Genomic DNA, 22,066 nt, shown 5'->3' with positions numbered 1-22,066 from the left:
GATTTGTGGCTTGGAAGGGGGAGGTGCCTGGCGGCTGGTGGGGGAGGGAAATCTGGTGGCGGAGGGCCCGGTTGTCTTGTGCCCGAGACCAACTCTTCTTCGCAGATGTCCTGGGCGCTTCAGTTTGAAGTTTGTTTGGTTCCTTTGAGTTACTGGGAAAGATTAAAGATTCGAAGAGAGTTCAGCCAGTGGCCACGCAGGAGGGCTTTAGCCTCCTTCTAATGGCCATTAGCCATACTTCACCTTCTCCTAAAGAACAAAATATCTAAACACAAACCGTGTTCTTGCTATGAAAAATGCAGTGTCAAGGCAAACCTTCCAGCACAGCCTCCTCTATAGAAATTCTGGAGTCGTTACTGAGTTTCACAAACGTGAACTGAAATAAGCAAGGTACAGAGAGTGCCGGCCCCGGCACCTGCCTTCAAGGGGCTCACCAAGTGGGGGAGGAATGCAGGTGCGGGTGCAGCCCCCAGCCCTCTGTGGTGGTAACTGCTGGAACGGAGCGGCACAGGGTGGGAGTCAGGGGAGGAGGGGAGGTAGAGGTGGTCCGGAAGTGCTGGGAAACCTCCAAAGGGACAGTGCTCTGGTGTAAGGACTGAAGCCTGGGATGGCCCTTCTTAGCTTTGTGGGACCTTGTCTCCCATTAGAGAGTGAGAAAGAAGGTGTTGCCTGCCTCGCCCCATCACTTGGCACCTGGCCCAGGGCCAGGTCCTTGGGCAGGGATCAAATAGAGACGCTGAATGAATTGAATGGCTCCTTCTCTTCTGCCCCACTCCCCGATGATCCCGCAGGTAGCCAGCATGCCAAGGAGGCAGTAGACCTTTTGGCGGTAGCATGTGCCTGGGCTTTCCAAGGAGACCTTGGAGCATCTCTTGGGGTCTCCTCTCCTGAGAATCAAATCCAGGATTACTATCCATTGGTTTGATAATTTGGACTGGAATTAAAAACTCACACAACTTTCTGGTCCAACTTCTACCCATTTTACAGATGGAAACTGAGACAGGGAACGACTTACCAAGGATGAGCCGAAACTGGGAATCGGCTCTCCAAGACCCTTTCCAGGGGTCTCCTGGCTGGGATTGAAGGTGGTGAAAGGGGGTCTCTGTCTTGAGAGATTTATTTTCTGCTGTCAGAGGGGCCAAAATAAATTGGGTCTTCACTGAGTTTCCGGTAAGGAAACTTTCCAGACAGAATGTGGGTGATTGATTGATTTTCAGTGTGAATTGTGTGTTCTTGAGAGATTAGCAGACTCAGTCTAGTGAGAAAGGGCTGCAGCCCCGCTAAGCGGTGGTTGATGGGATTTGGGCTGCCTCCTCCAGCTGGGACCCCAGATCTAAACAGAGCTGGACCCCCCTTTCCCTCCCCTCAGTGCATTGAAATCTGGCCTGAGCTGCCTCAGCAAGGAAGGGGAAGAAAGATTGCATTGTGTTTTTCTGATGGCCTGAAGCTGCAGTTCTTCCTTGGGACCCAACTCCAGAGAATCCCATCCAAGGCGTGACTCAGAAGGCCCTGTGCTTCAGAAAGGAAGCCAGGGTGATGACTCAGCATGAGATTCTAGCAAGGAGGGGGCCTGACTCAGGCAGAGGGGGCCGGGGAGGGACAAGACCTCTCTCTCTTCAGATCGGTGGCTGCATCCTCGCATCCCATCTCATCTTTGCAAGAGCTCTGCTTGCGCTGTCTTGGCCCCATTGAATGGATGAGAAAACCAAGGCCAAGAATGTTGAAGGGACTTGCTTGTGGGCCACGTGACTGAACGTGGGAGAGCCAGACTTAGAACCCAGGGAGTCAGACTTGAAAGCCTTTGTTCTTTTTCATGATAGTGTGTTGGGGGTGATTGCATAAGGGCTTGAATGAAAAGTACAGAGAGGCAATCAGGAGCTCTGGGCCTCAGTTTCCTCCCCTGAAAAATGGGAATAACAGACAGCACTGTCTCACTGGGACGTGTAAATATGAATTGAGTTAATCTGTGGAAGGAACTGAGAACGGTACTCGCCTGTGAGGACACCGTGAGGGACTTTGCTGTCAATCAGTTCCACAAATGACAATGCATTTCCTTGGCAATCAGCGGCAGGAACCTTTGTTCTAAACTTACCCAGACCAGTGGGAGCGCCTGCAATGCTGGACTCATGTCTTGAAGTTTTTCCAAAAAGCTAGGCTTGGGCTTCCCTGGTGGCGCAGTGGTTAAGAATCCGCCTGCCAGTGCAGGCGACACGGGTTCAAGCTCTGGTCCGGGAAGATCCCACATTGCCGCAGAGCAACTAAGCCCGTGCGCCAAAACTACTGAGCCTGAGCTCTGGAGCCCGCGAGCCACAACTACTGAGCCCGCATGCCACAACTACTGAAGCCTGCGCCCCTAGAGCCCATGCTCCACAAAAAGAGAAGCCACTGCAGTGAGAAGCCCACGCACCGCAACAAAGAGTGACCACTGCTCGTTGCAGCTAGAGAAAGCCCGCACACAGCAACAAAGACCCAACGCAGCCAAAAATAAATAAGTAAAATAAATACACTTATTTTAAAAAAAAAAGCTAGGCTTATGCTGAATGCATAAAAATGTAATGGGAGCCTGGTCTGAAATGCAGATTTCCAGGCCTTGTAGGTCTGGGATATGCCAGGAATCTGCATTGTTTCAAAGCTCCCTGGGCTGGGCCGGGGGTAGGGTATACTGAAGGCGGCCAGAGTTGAGGGTACCTGCTCCAGAATAATGGGTAGGGGGAGAGGAAAAGAAAGGGCTGGCCACATTTCTCATACCTCCAGGGTCTGGGGACACAGTACTCAGTAAGTAGCTCTTATCTGGCTAACGTGACTTGTGATTTCAGGGCATCGCCTGGTTCAGTTGAGATAGGAGACATCCTTGCCATTTCTCAGGTCAGAAAACTGAGGCTTGCACAGGTCACTTGCTTGTCCAGAATCAAGTGATGGGGTTCTGTTCCACGTGAGCTGCCCTGGACCTTTCCCCGCCCACATCCTTCTGGACCTGTCTTTAGAACTTGAACTTTGTTTCTTGGATTCATTTTGGGCAGCCCTTCCTGCCTCCCTGATCTCAGTCTGGTTCCAGCCCTGCCCTTCTGCTTGCTCTCTCTCTTTATGTTTGGAGACAGAGACAGGCGGGTTGGCCATTTCTGCTGCAGAACCTGAGGAGGTTAAATTCCCTGGACACTCACTTGGCCCCCTGCTGTGCCAGCCCAGGCTTGTTGGAGGGGGGTGGGCAGGAGGGGTGGGGGACTCTTATCAGGTGTGCATGGAGCCCAGCTCTCCAGGGTGGGCGCCTTGTGAGAAGAGACCTGGGTAATCCTGGGAATCTGACTTGGCACCACAGGACAGACCAGATTACAGAATTCGCGTCCACACAGAGGTCTCTCTTTGACCCAATCCTTGACTTCATTTACTGAAGACCTGCCAACCCCTGCTCACCCGGGCTCCATCTCCAGGCGTTTCCATTCCGGTAGGGCTGTTCCTCCAACAGGTGGTAGGAAATGGGACTCGTTAGCAGTCTGGGGGCCTTATCTTTTATAGATTTTTTTTCCTCCTTAAACCTGTGGAAACTTCTGTACATATAAATTTTACACCCATGTGCAGCTCTGCTTAAAGAGGTGGATGGGGACCGGGGTTCCATCCTGTTCCCCCATCTTGACCCCCGACTCCACCCTGTTGGCTTTGAGAAGGTTCTGGGCAGCCCTCTCTGAATGTGGATGTGAGAGGCATTCTTACGAGGCAGGTAATTCTGAGGACTGTCTTAGCTGGGAGCCTTCACCTCCTTTCCCCTCTCCTTATTAATCATTGAACTTGTCTCTTTTCTCCAGAAAGCCCTCCCTGGCCTTCCCCTCCGGGCAGGCAGGCTGGGTTAGGTACCCTTCTTGGATCATTCTGGGCTGTCTCCTTATTCACCCTTTTCCCTGTAGACCTGAGAGCCTGGCACTTAGTAGGCACTCAATTAATGTTGGTCCAAAGGAAACCTCCACTTATTAAGGAAATAACTTGGGCCCTCTTGTGTAGGAAAGGTCAGAAGGCCATCCAGAGGGTAGAAGCAGCAGGACCATTTGATCCCGTCAGCGTGGCACTCATCCCATCTCGGGGACAAAGGGTTTTGTAGGAAGAAACTACATCCACATCCAATGCGAACACTGGCTCCGTCTGTGTGCTTTCCACAAATTATCCCACAGACCATCCAGTGCCGCCTATGCTTGTCCCGCAGATTCTCAGAAAAATCCTCTAACCCACCCAGCATCCTCCTTTGGACTTCCGTCATTCTGCTCGTCCCTGCAGACGGTCTGATCTTCTCTCTGCCAAACGCGTAGCTGGGCTGCCAAAACTCCGCTGAGAACCTACAGGAAGATCCTGGGTGGTGTTGCAGGGAAGGGGGTGGGCGAGGACCAAGTGCTGGCCCCTCCCTCTTCCTGCTATTGTGTCCCAGACACACTCCCTGACCTTCTTGTTGGTTCTGTGCTCTGGCCGAACACAGACAAGTTCCGTTTCAGCTCTAGACTGGTACCTGGGGAATGCATGCAGCTGGGTGTGTCTTCTCTTTAGTGATTCCTTTTTCATTCTTTCAATATCAGTCAGTTTGTTGAATGCTGCCGAGGTTCAACCTCCATGCAAAGCAGCAGGGGCCTCGAGGAATTCTGATTGTCTGATCTGCTTTTCCGCAATTGTGTTGTCACTGTTTTACTGACTTTTGAAAGCCCTATTTTTGACTTCCCTTCCCCTCAACTGGGGAACATTCTTGAAGGTCCAATGAGTCCAGCCATATTTTTTCCTAGGTTTATTACTTAAGAAAAACATTGAGAGTTAAGGCCACCAAGTTCCTCACCCTCCCCAGAGCCTTGGGTTTCGAAAGGTCCAGAAAACATCAAGAGAACCCACCAACTGCCTGGTAGCTTGGCATCAAAATCTCTTTGGCAAAGAAAGGACCAAAGAACGCATTCACAGCAAGGCAGAAAGAGGCAAGGCATACCCCAAGGCTACTTTCCTTGAGGTTAACGCAGACAGGGGTCTGTTCTCTGGAACCTTCCGGGGATCCCTGTATTCGGGGAAGATGTTGTGGCGACAGCAGCACCCATTGATCCCCCCGCCCCCCTTTTAAATTCTGTTCTATAAAGAGTCCAGTGTGCTAGAAAAAACACTGCTTTCATGTGGCTTGGAAACCAGGCGTGTTCTGGAGCAGACAAAATCTGGACCACTGGCTGACCGTCACAATCGATGCAAACTTATCAACAATCGCTCCTGGGCCCTCTCTCTCTGCTTCACTGAAGGACTCCAGGAGGCTGTGGTCTGCCTGCGCCTGCCCTGCACACCTGCACCCACGTCGAAGGATGGAGTCTAGGCCTTAAGGGAGTCACATGGGCCTTGGCGTTTGAGCCTCAGGTGACCCATCTGTAAGCTGGGATGATCGGATCCACATTCTTCCAGGGACCTCCTTGAGGAACAGATAGAACAATGCAGTGAACCCTTTTTCAAAGTATTGGATTTGCCATGTCAGGAAGGCACTCTGGGGAAAAGCTAAACACAGAAGTCCTTCTGGGTATTGTGAAGGGAGAACAGAAAAGTCTAAGACGTGGGCTGGGCCTCTCATGGTGGCTCAGGGGGGCTGAGAACCTACAGGAAGATCCCGGGTGGTATTGCAGGGAAGGGGGCCTCTCGTGGTGGCTCTGGGGGGCTGCCCATGGTAGAGGGAGAAACACATGACTTCCCCAGCTGATCCACACAGGGGAAGCCTCCTGGGCACACATATAGCCCATCCTCAGCACATCCTCACCCTGGGGCTGGGTGCACGGTATGTATGTCTATTTAGAGTAAGCTGGTGTTGTGGTCAACTGTCCCCTTTAAGGTTGCTTTAAGCTGTGCCATCTTGATGCTTGGTGACTTGGGGTACATTTCATAATCTCTCTGTGCCTCCGTTTTTCCCTGTCAGATTGTTCACGATAAGGTCCACCTTCTAGTGTTGCTGGAAAGCTCAAAGGAGGGACAGAGTTTGGAGCCCAGGAGGTGCCATAGAAGTTCTTGTTGCTGTGATCCTGCTGTGTGTGTGCAGGGTTTTGGCCACTCCTGCTGAGATGGGTGCATCTTGGGGCTCCCAGAGCACATCCTGGTTGTTTGTCTGCTGGACACCCCCGCCCTGCCTCGGGGGAGTTCTAGGGGCCCAGCAGAACTTGCAGATAGGTCCCCCTGTGTGGCTTGCTAGAAGAGTGCCAGAGCTGGAGGGAGACTCCTGTTTAATGGACAGGGAGGGGTCGAGGCCGGGAGGAGAGGTTCTTCCAGGTTCCCAGGGCAGATGGATCCAGGCAGAGCCAAGCTGCATGGGGCCCTGGTAGGACCCCAGGGTGCACGGCCCTTTTGTCTGCGTGCAGCACACTCCCGCCTAGGCTCCCATCCATCCTGAGCTTTGGGGACCATGTGCTGTCCATAGAACACACACCACATATTTAGTAGATGGGAAGCCAAGGCCCAGGGAGGGGATGAATGACTTGGGGAAAGTCATGTGGGGGGGTTCCCATGCCCCAACTCCTAAGCAGTGTTCCTGCTGCTCTACCAGGGTTTTTGAGAATCCCAGGCTCTGTGTCCCCTCGCTCTCCCGGTGACTGGTTAACAGCTCTCATGTGACCTCTTTGCCTGAAATGCCTCTCTGCCCACTGCCTTCCCAGTCCCCGAGGTCACCTATGTTCCTCCTCTGGACAAATCTCAGTCTTGGCTTCCCTGTAACCCATGAAGTCCAGCTAATTGCTGACTGACTCCTGGGTCTGTTGAACTGGAAAGGTATTTGCCCGCCCCCCTTGGGCCTTTGTTACTCATTGACCTGTGTGATGGTGCATTGGGTCTGATTGCTGGAAACCCATGTGGCACCTGCTGAAGCTCTTCTCTGTGTCCCCTGCTTGCTGGGCCACTCGGGGACTAAGAATGTATAAAACATAGACTTGTGTCCCCACAGATGTCCGCGGTCTCTGAGGCAGCCAGAAAAGTGCACTGATTAATTAAGCAGCTATTTGCCACATTCTCCGTGCCATAGTTTCATTTAAGCCCCGCTGCTGCTCACTGGGAACAGGAGTTGTTGTGCCCATTTTATAGATGAGTAGACTGAGGCTCAGAGTTTAGATCACAGAGCCAATCAGTGGTGATGCCCAGGTCTGACCCTCAAGTCTCCCCGCCTAGCTCCTGGCTACCTTTCACTTCTGCGATGTTGGTTTTCTCAGAATTCCTTCTGGGCAAGTAGGTGGGAAAGGAAAATGTGGTATAAACCAGTCTGGCAGCTGGCGTTGTGACCTGGAGCCCTGTTTTGGGCACGGAGTGGGGTTTTAGCAGAAGGAGGCCTGTCCCAACCTCATTTCCTGTCTGGAGCGGCTTCCTTCTGTGCTGAGACACAGTTGGCAGGTACGGCCCCATCCCCATGCTGCAGGGTGGCTGGGAGTCGGACTCCTGAGCTCCCACCCCTGTGCCCTGCGTGGCCTGGCCCTGTCACCCCCTGTCCATTGCATGATTGCCTCAGCCCTTTTCAGTCCGACGCTGCGCTGGGACTTTTCAGGAGGCCGTGGAGAAGGGCGGGGACGGGCATCCAACGCTCGGCCTCAAGTGCAGGGAGAGAGCTGGCTGAGCCAAGTTGGGCCTCAGGTCGGCTGCGGGGAGTGACCCTGGTGTGACCCTCCGAGTGGCACCTGGTGGGGGCGGGGGGACCAGCCAGAGCACCCAAATCAGGTCACCTCCCATCGGTCCCTGACTTGTCACATAGTAGAGTCGTCAACGGAGCTACCAGGGGTCCTTTCTCTCTCTGCTCAGTGCCTGTCGCATGAGAACCTACTGTACGGGAAAGCCACCTCCGAGTAAATCGCCGTACAGTCCACGCTTGCTGGAACTCAGATGGTCTTTGAGGGCTAGTCTTGCCAGGGGGGCCGTGGCAGATGATAGGAAGGGGGGGCACGAGGGGCTGCTGGGAGATGTCCCTGGCTTCGCCCAAAGCACGTCAGCTTTCTTCTTAAAGACAATCCATTTTTATGTACTGAACTTCCTTATAAGCTTTCCTTCAGGCAAACAGCTTCTGAACCAAAAGTTTGCGAAGTTTTTGGATTGAGGCGACAGAGACAGGGTGAGGGCTGGCCTCAAGTGGCCTAAGTCGGCAGAGCTGGGTGCCAAGCAGGCTGTCTTCTTGCTCCTCCAGTAGCGCAGGGAGGGCGGTGGGGGGCATGGGGAGGGGGAAGGTTCAAGGTGCACCTCCTGCAGCCCATTTGGGCAGCCTTGGTTATTGCGGGCAGTGACCTAGACGGAGGTCCCGGTCAACTCTTCCTGTTGGGACATTTGCAGTTACGGTTATCAGCTACAGGCTGCCCCGGGGCTGCAGGCACCCCCCTGCCCCGGACAAGGAGAACTGGAGCGTCCCTCTGCTTTATCTGGTCTCCCTGCAGACTTCAGCGTCCTGGGGACCTCACTAGCTGCTTCTTGGTCTAGGCCAGGGTGTCTCAGCCTCTTCCCTACTGGGACCAGATAATTCTGCCGCGGGAGCATCTTGTGCGCTGTCTGGTGATTAGCAGCTGCCCTGGCCTCCACCCACTAGATGCCAGTAGCATCACCCAGTCACGATGATCAAGAATGTCTCCAGACAGTGCCAAATGGAGGGTGGGGGGAAGAATCACCCTCGTTTAGACAAACACCGGGATAGCTCTCCGTGGGCTCCGCCCTGAGCCTCCCCAAGGCCCTGAGCACATGGAGGGCGGGGCTCCGGGAGGCGCCCTCACCCAACCCGCCCAAAGCAGCGATTCTCAAATGCTGATGTTCAAGGGATGCGTGCCAGTTTTCAACCCACTGTCTCTTGGGGTCTGGGAAGCTGGGTTGTCGGAAGAAAAAGAAGGCGTGGAGTAAAGAGATTTCTCTGGGAGCATGTTTGGGAAGCCAGGAAGGTTGGACTTGAACTATTTCTTGTTCTGAAGGAGGATGAGGGGGCAGGTAGAGGCCAACAGTCTAGTGGGATCATGGCACCTGGCAGCCAAGGAGACCTGAGCACACCGGGCTGAACTGCGGCCTGGGATGAGCCCCTATAAATGTAGACCTGTTTTCACAGTGTTTCACTCTTGTGGTCTGGTGATCATGTAAGAGTGAATTTACGTACAAACATTGCTCTGAAGCTGCACGAAAGCCGTTCATCTGTCTATTCAACAGGCGGGTTGAGGCCCGACTTTGCACCTGGCCGTGATGCTAGGAGCTACAGGTAGGGAAGGGAAGGGGCCAGGTAGGCTACCTGTCCTAAGGAACTCGCACAGGGGGCTGAAGGAGGCCTGCCTGGGCCCGCGCAGGGGGCAGCGGGAGACCCCGACTTCATCCCTGGCTTCTGAAGGAGCCCCTGTGAAATGTAAAGTCCTTTCCCTCTGAGCACGAACGGTGGCGTTGCCAGAGCCCCGGGCTTCTGGAAGTCTCCCTGCGCTGTGTAGGCGAGGTGTCCCACGGCCAGGGTCTCGGGACCACGAACACGCTGAGTTAGCAAGGCCGACAGACGGCTTTTCATGCCTCCTGCTTCCAAGCTGGCAGCTGCCCAGCAATGTTCACAAATATAAAACCGACTTTGTTTTCAGAATGTTCTGGAGCCTGGACTCCAAAGGCTGCATAAAGGCATTCTTGTGGGGCTGGCTATCTACTGGGGAAAATCATGCCGGGGCCCCAGACCCGAGCATCCCAGGGGACCTGCCCACGGAATGCCATGTACAGCGGCACAGGGCTGGGGGCCGGGTGGCCCCTGCTCTGTCGCCCGCTGACCTCTGAGAGGTGTGTCACAAAGAGGGCTCTTCTGGGTTCGGGGAGCTGGATCTTCAGAGGAGCCCCGGGCTGGAAGTTCAGAGACTTGCATTCTCTCTCTGGCTGTTAACGTCTGCGGGGAGCTTGGGGCGAGGTCCCCATCCCGGAAAGGAGCAGCGTGAGGGCCGAGGTCAGGCGGCTTTTCACCAAGTAGCCGACGCGGAAGGTCTGGGTCTATGACCTGAGGGTCCCTGGCCTCCTCCCGTCACTTACTTCTTCACCCTGTCTCGTCGGCCTCTGCCTGCAGCCCGGAACCCTCATTCTGGACTCTTTGTGCCTCACCCCGGTACTGGTGGGCGCTTCGTTCTCCCAGTTTGACTATTCATCCGTAACAAGAAACGTTTATGCCACCAGGTCCTTGATTAGGCACCCAGGTATGCGCTCAGTAACTGTCACCGCCCAAGCCTCGCTCCCCAGGGAGTCGATTATGGTGGCATTTCCGCCGCCCGAACTCGGCTCAGCTTAGCTCTTTGGCTTCTTCTGCACTTGCTTGGGCGTCAGAGCCAAGGAGGACCTCTTCTGCCGCTCCCCGATCTCTGCCCCCACCCCAGCCCTCCCCACCCCTGCTCTCCCACCCCTGATCTGGCTCATGCAGTGCTTTTTGCCTCGAAAGTCCTTTTTCTTTCAAAATCCTCCTGAGTGGTCAGTGTCAGACCCCTTGGCGTGAGGTGTTCCCTGCCCCCTGCCCCTCTTCCCCCAGCATGGAGCAGAGTGCCCTGCACAGAGCTGGACACGGGGGCATCTGCGTGGCCGCCCCTCTGTTGGGGCCCCTCTAGTTTGAGGAGGAAGAAGGAGGAAGCTAGTGCCACGCCTGCCTGTGGCGGGCTTCCGCGACCTTCTGCCCCCTTTTGGTCGTCAAGCTGGGGCTGCCTGACTTTGGGCTCAGCGATGTGGAGCTCCTTCTAAAATGCAGGGAGAAACGTCCTCGGTGTGGTGGGTGGTCCTGGACTGGGCGTGAGGGCCTGGTTTTGAGTGTAGATGCGTCCGTAAGCCTCAGTTTCCCATCCTAGGAAATCTACTCCCCTGGGTCCCCAGGGGCAAGAGTGGGATGGGATGGGGCGGTGGGCAGGAGGTAGGAGCTGCTGGGTTGTGCAAGCGAAGGCTTGCTCCCTGGCCTCAGATTTGCTCCTTTCTGAAAACATGTCTCAGCAGGAAGCGCTAACCTCCTGGTCTCTGTCCCTTTGTAGGCAGGTGACAGCAGGGACATGTCTCGGGAGCTGCAGGACGTGGACCTCGCTGAGGTGAAGCCTTTGGTGGAGAAAGGGGAGGTGAGTGGAGATGCCCCTGGCTAACCCCGTCCCGTGCCCACTCGTACACGGGCATACGTGTACGCACAACAGGAACACGCGTGCATGTACACTGCCATGTGTGTATACATGCACACACACGCACATGCCCACTGCTTCCTGGTTTCCACAGGTCACCTTGTCCAGGGATGCAAAGGGACAAGAAGTACCAGTTCAAGTCCCAGCTTGGCTCCCGAGTGCTAAGGCACTGTGGCCAGGCCTCTCACCCACCGCTGGCTTTTCTGCCCTCTCCTCACTGATCTCATTTGTGAAGTAAGGACATTGAACCAGAGTTCCTCTAATCACCTCCACCTCTGGCGTCCCGTGGTTCTAAAACCTGCAGCATGAAGTCCTTTGTCCATCGACTCTGTCTGCCCCGTAGCTTAGAGGTTAAGGCCACATACACTGGGACCAGACTCTCTATGTTCAGATCCTGCCTATGACACCCAGCAGCTTTGTGACCACCGGCAAATCCTGTGACCTCTTTGTGCTCCAGGCCCCAACTTTAAAAAACAGTGACACTAGGACTTATGTCATGGGGCCAGGGTGAGGATAGAGTGGGTTCATTCATGTGGAGCCGTTAGAACCCTGTCCGCCCTGAAGGGGACCAGCTTTGCTCATGAGCTCTTGTTGCTACAATTATTACCATCTTTTTGGGCAAAGCTTTCAGGTCGACAAGGCCTCCCTGTTGGAAACAGAAGCCCCTGCCCTACAGCCCAGCCTGGCATGATCCATCCTGGACCGGCTGTGGATGGATGTGAAAAAGCTTTTCATTTACATAGTTGATGCTGTATTTTTAAACTATGTTCGTGTCCCAGTTTTCACGGAGCCTCACAACGGCCAGTGATGAGACACCTTCTTTTAAAATGTAAAGCTCAGGTTCAAAAGTGCAGTTACTCTAAGGTCAACTGAATGCTTTTGAAAGTAAAATTCGCATGCATGAGCCACGTCCTGGGTGCCTGTCTCTGGGCCAGTCACACTTCATGGGTTTTCTCCTGCTAAACGGAAGGGTAAGGCTGTGGTTGATTAGAAACTAGGTTCATTGATTGTTCCCATTTTACAGAAGAGGAAGCTGAGTCTCCAGGAGGTTAATTTGTCCTCTTGGGTCGGTCACATGGTTACAAAATGTGGGGCTTGGAGCCAAGCTCAGGCCAGCTGCCACTGGAATGGGCTTATGACTCTGCTAGTGGCTGCTCTGTTTTATGTCCGTTAGTTCATGGACTTTTCATTATGAAAGTGGGAGGCAACTTTCTATTTCCCATTATATAGATAAGGAAGCTGGTCTTGTTGGGAAGGGAATTGCCCAAGTTCATTTGGATAGGTGACACAGCTAGTATTAGAAGCCAGGCCAGGCAAAGCTGCAGAATGCTTGAGATCATTGCCATGCTAGGGGTCTGCAGACATCTGCTATAAAGGGCCAGATGGTAATATCTTAGGCTTTGAGGACCACATGGTCTCTGTTGTAACTACTCAGTTTTATAGTTACCGCATGAAAGCAGCCCTAGACAATATGTAAGCAAATGGGCTTGCTGTGTTCCAACAAAACTTTATTTACAAAACAAAAGGTGGAGGAATGGGGAGGGCCATAGTTTGCCAGCTACAATACTATTCACTATTCATGCTCCAAATCCATTTCCTCTTCTGTCTGAATCTTTGACGCAGTATTGAAAAGCAAACAAACATACAAGAAAAAAAACAACCCCTAGGTGATACAAATACATATCAACATATTCTTATCCCTTTTGAAAAACCATATGAAATAGTATACCATGCTTTGCTTTATTTATTTAACCACTTACGATGGAGACCTTTCCAACGTCAGTCCATAGAGCACTTGCTTCTCTCTTTCCAGTGTCACAGTGTTCCACCACATTTATTTGACCAGTGCCCGTATGTGGACACTTGGGTCCGCATTGCCATTGCCAACAGTGCTGCAGGATGTTCATACACTCGTTGGATCTTACATGTACGTCATTTCGTACACACGCAGGTGCAGCTCTAAGGTAAACTCCCCAAGTGGCATCGCTGAGTGCAAGGGTAAAAGCGTTTTTAAACACAGCATTTGTATATTTTAGGCAGCACAGTGCCACCCTTGGAAAATTTTACTTCTCAAACAAACGTCTAAAAGATTGTCAACTCCAGGTTACATGTCAGCCTGTCTCTAAGTAGGTATTGACCCTTTCTTTCAAGGTTTAGATGGAAGTAAACCTTCCAATTCCTTAGATTGACTCAGCAAAGCGTTTTTAATTAGGTTTGCTGTTGGGAAGTTCTTCCTGATGTCTGTCCTCAATCTCGATGACCTCTGCACTCTTGTTAACATATTGAAGGTTAGGGTTCTTCAGAATAGCTTTTCTACTCTCTCCTAGCAACACACACACACACACACACACACACACACACACACACACACACGAAGTATTTTTGGCCACATTTGCTTCCACCTGAATTTATCAAACTCCCTAATGTTCTTAACCCCAGCCCCAGGGGGTGTGAAGCTATTTTAATCTCTCTCAGCAGGCGGCTGTTACAATCTTATCTTCCAACCCCTGGCTGTCCCAAGGGGTCCTCCTTCCCCTTCTGTCACCTCTTTTGCCTTTTGCTCTGCTGAGCTGTTTTCTTTCATGGTGGGTAGTGGTGGGTCTAACTGGGCCTCCGCTTTCAGGGGGTGTTTGAACTCCATCTCTGAGCTGAGAGGAAAGCATGCCAGTAACATCTCTTGGAAATTTTGGCCCAGGTGGCTCCAACTTCGACTCTGAGCTGTACTTTCACTGCTACCCAGGGGACAAGGGCCCCTTTCCTGTCTTCCTGGGCTTGGCCTGCCAGTGTCAGCTCTGGTGAAAGATGGAATTTGGGCTGGACACTCAGAATTGTTGGATTGAGGGAAATGGTCTGTTCTCCTCTTCCACCCATGAGAGACTGGATTTTAATCTAGATGATAGGCTGTTGCAGAAGAAATTTAAAGGCAGTAACATGGTCAGGTTTGAGCTTTAAAAGTGTAGCACATAGGTGGAGACAGAGAGATCAGTTAATAGGCAATTACAGTCCTGTATCTCTCAAGCTTGTGGTCAGCTTAGACCTTCAGATCTTTTTTCACTAAGGCTGCAGTCAAAAAGGAATCCATCTACTGTGTCTACTTTTCTGCTGGACTGCAATTCTTTGAGATGAAAAGTCTGTCTCTGTAAGGCATTAGAGAGGCCCCACAGAGGACATAGGGTAGATATAACAGACTCAGGGCATGGAGAGGTCCGTGTGTTCTGACATAATTTCTCTGCCCCGGGAAACTGATGAAACTGACCATGTCTCTTGTCTTTCCACAGACCATCACTGGCCTCCTGCAAGAGTTTGATGTTCAGGCAAGTAGAAGACGTGCCTTCCCTTCCCCCTTTCCTACTCTGTCTTCTCTCTTTTCCTCTTTCTTCCATTGGTTAGATCAGTGTTCAGATGTTAGGGGTAAGGGGAGAGAAGGAAGTGGCCTCAGCTGATTCCCCACACTCAGCTTCTCTCCCCGGAGAGAAGTGCGTTTGAGTTCTGGCCAAGGGCGTAGGAGCCAGTTACCCCCTGTGAAAGCAGGACAGATATCCAGCCCCCTTCAACCCTGCAGAGCTGGGCAGAGCTGTGGGGCGTGTGTGGAGGGAATGGCAAGACACTGAGTGGGCTTGGGACCCTGCGATGGGAGGGAATGGAGGAAGCAGAGGCTTGACGTTCTTGACTGTGCCTGGGAAAGTGAAACCAGCCTTCTCTGTGGTTTTCTGGCTCCATCTCTGCTCCAGGTTGACATGAGAGCTAGGTGGGAGGTGCATCTGAAGGTCTGTCCAAGAACAAGTTTTGGGGAGAGTGGGTTGGCCTCTCATGGCCCAGGGGCGGGTCAGAACCTCAGGAACTGTAAATCCTGGACTCATTATCCCAAAGCTGCATGGGCCCCATGCCGTGCCAGGTGCTGGGGGTGGAGCCGGAAGCCTGAGCACATCCAGGTCTTGTGGGCTTCCCGGAAAAGACAGACCGAAGAGAGACCAGACGCAGGCCGTGACGCTCACCTGGACCTCTGCCTGCACATCACACAGGTGCCCGGGCTTCCGGCCCATTCTGAGCCCTGCGTCTCCATCATACCTTTCACCCCCTTCCACGCCAAATAGCTCACTCATCCTCCTGAATCTCGTATTTCAACGATCGGCCCACCATCCACCAGAGGCTGGGAATCTTGGCGTTGTCTTTGGAAGGGAGGGGAGAGAGGGAGAGGGGTTGGAAACGTCGGCTGGGGTGAAATCAGGGAGGTGAATGTGCGAAGATCACACTCAAGGTGTGTGGGCCTTAGTGCACTTATGCGTCATCCTGGCTATACCTGGAGACCCCCCTGACCCGCGCCCGTGGAACCCACAGGGTGTGTCCGAGGTGTTGGTTTCTGTCCGGCCGTTTGTTCTCTGAGGCCAACACATCCTACTGGGTAACACTGACTTGTTCAGAGCACACTTATTACACCCCCACTGTGCACCAGGCCCTGGACATCCAGACGTGTGACACCTGAACTCTGCAGGGGACACCCCACTGAACCCCAGCAGCGCTATGCAGTCGGGATTGCTGTCTCTGTTCTTAAAGCTGGGGAAACAGGCTCAGAGGTTAAGCGTGCCTGGCCCTCAGTTGCATGGCTAGACAGTGCCCGGTGTGATTTGACTATGAAACCTGCTTTTACGGCCTCCTAGCAGCGTCTGTGTCAGCAGGCAGCCTGAGCAAGGGTTAGCAGCCATCACGTGCCCTTTACTTAAGAGCGGTGCTGGCTTGGCTTGAAGGTGACTCCGTGAGCTGGCAGGGATGCCGCCTGCCCGAGGGAGGTCCTTCCAGCCTGGGGCCCTCTCGCCTCCCTCGCTGTCAGTGGGCGTCTGGGGCAGTCTGCAGGTACAGCTTGGTCTGGGACAGGTCATTTCCACCCCAGGGGTTTGTGATTAAAAGCAGCTGAGCCTGGAGATGCCCTCTCACCCCCCAGGAGCAGCTCTCTGACTCATCAGCCCTGGGTTTATAGCATCGCTGCTGTCCCAGCCTCTCGGTGCATCTGCAGTGGATGAACTCAGATCAGGGCTGGCATCTCCCCATTTTATGAATGAAGAAACTGAGCCACCCAGACGGTGAAACTTGCCACAGTCAGGCCACAGCTGAGATGTCATGGCATCTTGAACAAAAGCATCTTTTTTTCCCCCTTTTTTGAGTCAGGCCAACCGGATTTAATTCTAGCTGACCCTTTCAAGGTGTGTGCCCTTGAACAAGTTACTCAACTCTTCTGAGCCTCCCTTACCCTCCATCTGTAAAATTAATAAAACAGTAAGAATGACTGATTTTGAGCCCTTACTATGTGCCAGGCACTGTTCTGGGCAGGCCGCCTTTACTTTAATTTAATTAAATTAAGTGCACGCATTTACTTTTTGCAAGAGCCCTGGGTGTGGGTTCTGGTATCACCTTATTGCAGATGAGTGGTGCCTCCAGGTCATGCAGACAGGGAGGCCCCCCCGACTTCCGGGCCCTCTCCCCATCTCTCCCGGCTGTAACTCAGACACCAGTGCCATTCACAGCGGGCTTACTGCTCAGAAAGCAGAGGCCACACTCTGCAAGAATGCAGGTCATAGGCATGGATGGACATGTGGAAGTGACCCTTAGACTCCGGGGTCTGGGAACCCCCTGAGCCACCAGCTCCCCCCTGCACATGTCCCCAGGGGTGGGAGGAAACGTGGTCAGACCTCCAGGCACACTTTCTCCTCTGGGGTCACTGCTGGCGGGGGCTCAGCGGGGTGGTGTTGACTGAGCCTGCAGCCCTACTAGAGCTAGAAGCCAGGCCACCCGGTGGGCTCAGCCCACCTTTGTGCAGAGGAACAGAGAGGGACCTGGGATGGGTAGGACTAGGGCAGCTCCCTGGGTCCAAGACTGAGCCAGGAGGCGGGGCTATGAGTAGCTCAGGCCCAGGACAACGGCTAGTCACTCAGCCCCACCCATCACCGACCGACCATGTCTGGTTCGTTCGTCCCACTGTGACTCAGACTGTTAGCTCCCTGCACCTTCTAGGCCATCAAAGGTTGGGGGACCCGAACCCATCACTTCACTGGCTGTATCGGCACCCAGAACACAGACCCCGGTCTTCAAGGAGCGCTTGGTCTCATGGGACATGGCCTCTGGTTCTACTCTGTTATACTTGTTTAAGAAGAAGAGAGTCAGGGTTCGGAAGCCACTTGCCTGAGGTCCCCTGCAGTGACAGGAAGGTGCCACCAGACCCCGGGCCTTGCCTCTTCCAGCCCTGAGAGCTTCCCGTTCTGCCCACGCCTGATGAGGCTGGTTTAATGGTGCTTCCTGCGAGCCAGGCCCTGTGCTAAGGGCTTCCCGGCCAATATCTCATTTAACTCCTCAACAACAGCATAAGCAGAGGTACCGTTATCTTCATCGTTCAGATGGGGAAACTGAGGCCGGAGGCTGGGACTGGGTATCCCACCCAGGTCTGTCGGAGCGGGAAGGAAGCCAGTGCTCTTACTGTGCCGTTCCCGGGCCGAGGTCTCTGCCTCTCCCGTCCCCGGGCCAGAGCTCCCCTCGCTGGTCTCTTGTCTCACAGGACGCTGGGTACATGGGGGTGCTCTGGGAAAGTGGGAGGTGAATAAGTTGTCTCCAGGGGTCCCAGGTTTGGCTCACCCAGCCCCTCAGTTTACACCTGGGGAAACTGAAGGACAGAGAAAGAGGGGAATCATTTGTCCAGGGTTGTGAGGTGCGGGCAGCTGAGGGTGATGACATGTGATCCTCTGTCTGGTCGTTTCCCACCCTCCTGAGAACAGGGAGAGACGAGTGACAGGGCAGTAGAGCTGCAAAGATGCAGCAGCTGTGGCAGCCGCGGCCCTGGCTATTTGATGGGCTCAGGGGGCTGTGAAGCTTGAGTGGCAGCCCCAGGGGCTGGCTGATCATTCGGGGCTGGGCTGGGGCGGGGCTCCGGGCAGGGTGACTAACGTACTTTCTCTGTCACTGAAATGTCAGCTCTTGGTCCCGCTCCCGCCACGGAAGCAGCCATCCCCTCTGTGGTTTTGTCTTCCTGCAGCAGCCTTTGGATGTCCCTCCTCCCCAAGGTCAAGGCCACAGATTCAACCAGACTCGAGAGCCGGGTCTGCCCTTTCTTGGCTGTTTGACCCAGAGCAAGATGCTTCACCTCCCTTCAGCCTCAGTTTCCTCATCTGTGAAATGGGGAAATTCGCTCCAGCCTTGTGTAGAGAGGACAGTGACAGAGGGGAACCCTGATGTGATGTTTCCCAATCAGTATTGGTCCAATAACACACCTGCTCTACCAACTGTATCATGAAGTTCTTCCAATTTTTATTTTTGTGTGTGTGGTGAGACACAGACAACATAAAATTTACCATCCTAACCATTTTTAAGTGTCCACACTTGAGGGGCATGAAGTACATCCATAATATAGGGCAACCATTACTTCCCTCCATCTCAGCACTCTTTCTTTTTAAAAAAATTTTTTTAAATTAATTTTTTAATTGAAGTATAGTTGATTTACAAAATTTCATTAATTTCTGCTGCACAGCGAAGAGACTCAGTTACACGAGTTTACACACTCCTTTATTATATTCTTTTCCATTATGGTTTATCCCGGGATATTGAATAGAGTTCCCTGTGCTCTACAGTGGGACCTTGGTGTTTATCCATTCTATATGTAACAGTTTATATCTACTAACCCCAAACTCCCAGTCCATCCCTCCCCCACCCCCTTCCCATTGGCAACCTCCAGAACGCTTTCCATCTTGCAAAACTGTAACTGTCCCTATGAAACACTAATTCCCCATTCCCCTCCACCCAGCCTCTGGCAACCACCATTCTACTTTCCGTTTCTAAGAATTTAATTCCTCCAAGTAGCTCACGTAAGTGGCATCACACAGCGTTCGTCCTTTTGTGATTGGCTTCTTTCACCTAATGTCACGTGGGATAAGTTTCATCCACGCTGTAGCCTGTGTCAGAATGTCTTTCCTTTTTAAGGCTGAATAATACTCCTCTATATGTCTAGACCGAATTTTAATTAGCCTTTCATCTACCAGTGGACACTGGGGTTGCTTCCACCCTTCTGCTGCTATGAATACTGCTGCTGTGATCATGGGTGTGCTACACCTGTCCAAGACTCTGCTTTCAGTCCTTTTGGGTACGTACCCAAAGTGGAATTGCTGAGTCCTATGGTTATCGTAGATTGCTAAAATTTTGGTCATTCAAGAAACCTGGAAAACGTAGTTTATCTCTCCTCTGTGAAGATAATTCCTCGCTTCTGTGTCACTCTTGACAGTTTGCCAAGCACTGTTACGCGCTCCCTTCTCCGGGCACAGGTAGTAGCAAGAGCAGGGGACAGGAGTTTGGGCCCTGCGCAGGCGAACTTGAAGGTGGCTAAGGCTGGAGTGGGCAGGCTGCCACGTCCTCTCAACGTCAGCAGAGTGGCAACCTGAAGACCACAGAGGTTAGCCTCGGCGAGGGGCTGGGGAGGCAGGAGACGGCTCATCAACATCGTGCCCCAGCCTGGGCTGAGCCCTCCCAGTGAGTCCCAGAGCTGTCCTGGGAGGTGGATGCGTTTTCCCAATTGTGCATTCCTTTGTTCCTGGAACAAATGCCAGCTCTGTGTCTGGCATTGTCTTAGGTGCTGGGGATACTGGAGTGAGCCTGACAGGCAGTGAGCCCTATTTCCAGGGGCTTCAGTTCTAAACGAATAGCTCAGCACCATATTCCCAGCGTGTTGCCGGGTTTTGCTTTCCTACTGCTCACAACAAACTCTGTCTTCATCTGACAGATGGAGAGCCTGAGCGCAGAGAGGTTCAGTCGCTTGCCTGAGGTCACGGGGTGGGAGAGGGGTGGGGCTAGGATTGCACCCAGCCTCCTGACTCCCTAGAAGGGGGAGGCAGCACACATGAAGGATTCAGCAAAATGACAACCCCAGCTACTGTAGGGGCTTGGAAGATGATGGTGCAGGTTGATGAGATGGGGCAGGTTAAGGGGTCGGGAAAGGCTTTTGGAGGAGGTGACGTTGGACTGAGACCTGAGTGATTTGTGAAGTCATATGACAGGAGGAGATTAGGGACCGATCACCCATGCAGAGGCATTGGCACATGCAGAGGTCCCTCTGGCTTGGATTCTGAGTCCTCCAAGGGCGAAATGTATTCTTCCTGTAAGCTGTTAATAGGATCCATCTTACAAATGAATCACAATATTTGAGCTGCATCCGAGTGCCGAGTGACAATTTGTCAAGGTTGTTTCCAGAATGACCTTTGGATAAAACTATATTCATTTAGATTTGGTTACTAGATCTTGTTGACTCGTGATATCTGTGAAGGTTTCCCAGATTTCCAGCAGTCTCTAAAATCGTGGGCGTGGGTCGCTGAAGGATGTCCTTCAGAGGATGCCATGCACCGTGATGGCTGACGTTCTCTGGGTCACGGGGCGGGGAGCAGAGACTGACAGCACCTTGGTCAGCGGTGGCCAAAGCGTGGCTGCAAAGCGTACCAGCGCGGAGACTCTCCCACCCACCCTGACCTTGGATTCACGCGGGAGCTCCTGCAAAACGACAGTCTCCTGCCTGCTGTGGGCTTCAGCTTCTCTGAGGAGCCAGGCGGGGGCCCAGGCTTTCCCAGGGGCTTTTGTTGAATCTTTTGGGACTTTGTACCCTCATGCCTTCTTGACAGATGAGGAAACTGAGGCTTTCCCATGGCCAGCGACTGTGCAGGGGCCGCATCGAACCCAACTCTGCCCCAGATCAGCTCTCTCAACCACGACATGTACTGCAGTGCTAGATTCTAGGTCACCTTTGCAATTTCTATCAAAAAGGATCTGGCCAGGTAGATAATCTGAACAGTGCTATGGTGGGTTTATGTTCAAGCCCTTGAGGGGGAGCTGCTGTAAGGACCCGAGAACTGACATGCCTCAACGGCAGCCCACTTCCATCTGTTCTATTTAGTTGGTCCTTACGGCTCATGGAATCAGGGCCCTGTCTGGGCAGCGCTTTGGGAGTTGAGTTTAAGGAGGCTGAGCTGCCTCACTGTGTGTGTCCAAAAGCAGCCAATGTTATTTTTCGAGGAGTATTTGGTACTTCAGCATTTTGACTAAATTGGGCAGACTCGTTTCCTTTCCCAAAGTGGTCGAGAATTTTTTTTTTTTTTTTTTTGCATGAATCAAAATACACATTGTTAGCCCAGAGGTCCTCAGTGAGAAGCAGCTCCAGATCTGCTGTCTTAGGAGACAGCTTAGCTGCCAGAGCAGATGGCATCTCGGCCTTATCTCTTCTGGCCTGACGTCACCTTAGGATGGGCAGCTCTTGAGACCCTACTTTGTCCCCCCTTGGAGAGGCTCTGGAGCCCTCAGAGCACAGAGCTGGGTGGGCGGCTGGCCTGAGGTGCTGGGGCTGCAGGAAGGAAGTGGTTTGATCTGACTCTGCAGAGAAGGTTCTGGCATCAGACTAGGCAGTTGTGTTTGCAAATCTGATGAGTGGGGAAAGTGAGAGTATTTTGGGTTCTGGTTTATTTTCTTTGGCTAGAATTCTAGAATCCAAGAATATCAGAGCTGGCAGATGCTTTATTATCCAGCCCTACCCCTTCTGCTCCAGGTGGGGAGCCACTTTGTGGAAGGCCACTGAGGGGAGGGAAGAGGTGGGAAGGGAACAAATGGGTATTTGCGTGCCCACCCGTTGTCTCAGGGCTTCCCTGCCAAGGTGGGAAATGATACTCTCCTTAGCAGATGAGAGACCAGTTTGGAGATGTTGAGAAACTCGTCAAAGGGTACTATTGAGATAGTCCTAAGTTTGGTCCATCTGACTGTTAGATACATACTAAACCGTGGGAGTCGTAAGAGCTGGTGTATCTTGAGCGTCAGCTGTTTGTCAGAAACTGTGCTGCCCTCTCTTCCTGCATCATCTCATTTAATTCTCTAAACAACCCTTTAAAAGAGGTTTTGTTGCCAACCGCGCTGAAGAGACGGGGGTTTAAGGGACTTGCCCAGTGTCACACCGTGATGAGATAGAT

General features: G+C 52.9%; 1 protein-coding gene across 1 annotated transcript in view; it reads left to right on the top strand.

The window, feature by feature from the left end:
• The window catches only part of NDRG1 (N-myc downstream regulated 1), a 56,165-nt gene that overhangs the window by 823 nt on the left and 33,276 nt on the right, over window positions 1–22,066 (top strand). The window contains exons 2-3 of the mRNA XM_024741008.1: window positions 10,956–11,036; window positions 14,372–14,407. Coding sequence (XP_024596776.1) covers window positions 10,974–11,036; window positions 14,372–14,407 — 99 coding nt within the window. The 5' untranslated portion in view covers window positions 10,956–10,973. The remainder of the gene's footprint in view (window positions 1–10,955; window positions 11,037–14,371; window positions 14,408–22,066) is intronic.

The sequence above is a fragment of the Neophocaena asiaeorientalis genome, unplaced genomic scaffold, assembly GCF_003031525.2.
Source record: "Neophocaena asiaeorientalis asiaeorientalis breed wild unplaced genomic scaffold, Neophocaena_asiaeorientalis_V1.1 scaffold177, whole genome shotgun sequence".
In the NCBI taxonomy this organism is placed as follows: domain Eukaryota; kingdom Metazoa; phylum Chordata; class Mammalia; order Artiodactyla; family Phocoenidae; genus Neophocaena; species Neophocaena asiaeorientalis.
The sequence above is the reverse complement of the archived record's forward strand: the minus strand, read 5'-3'. Positions and strand labels throughout refer to the sequence as shown.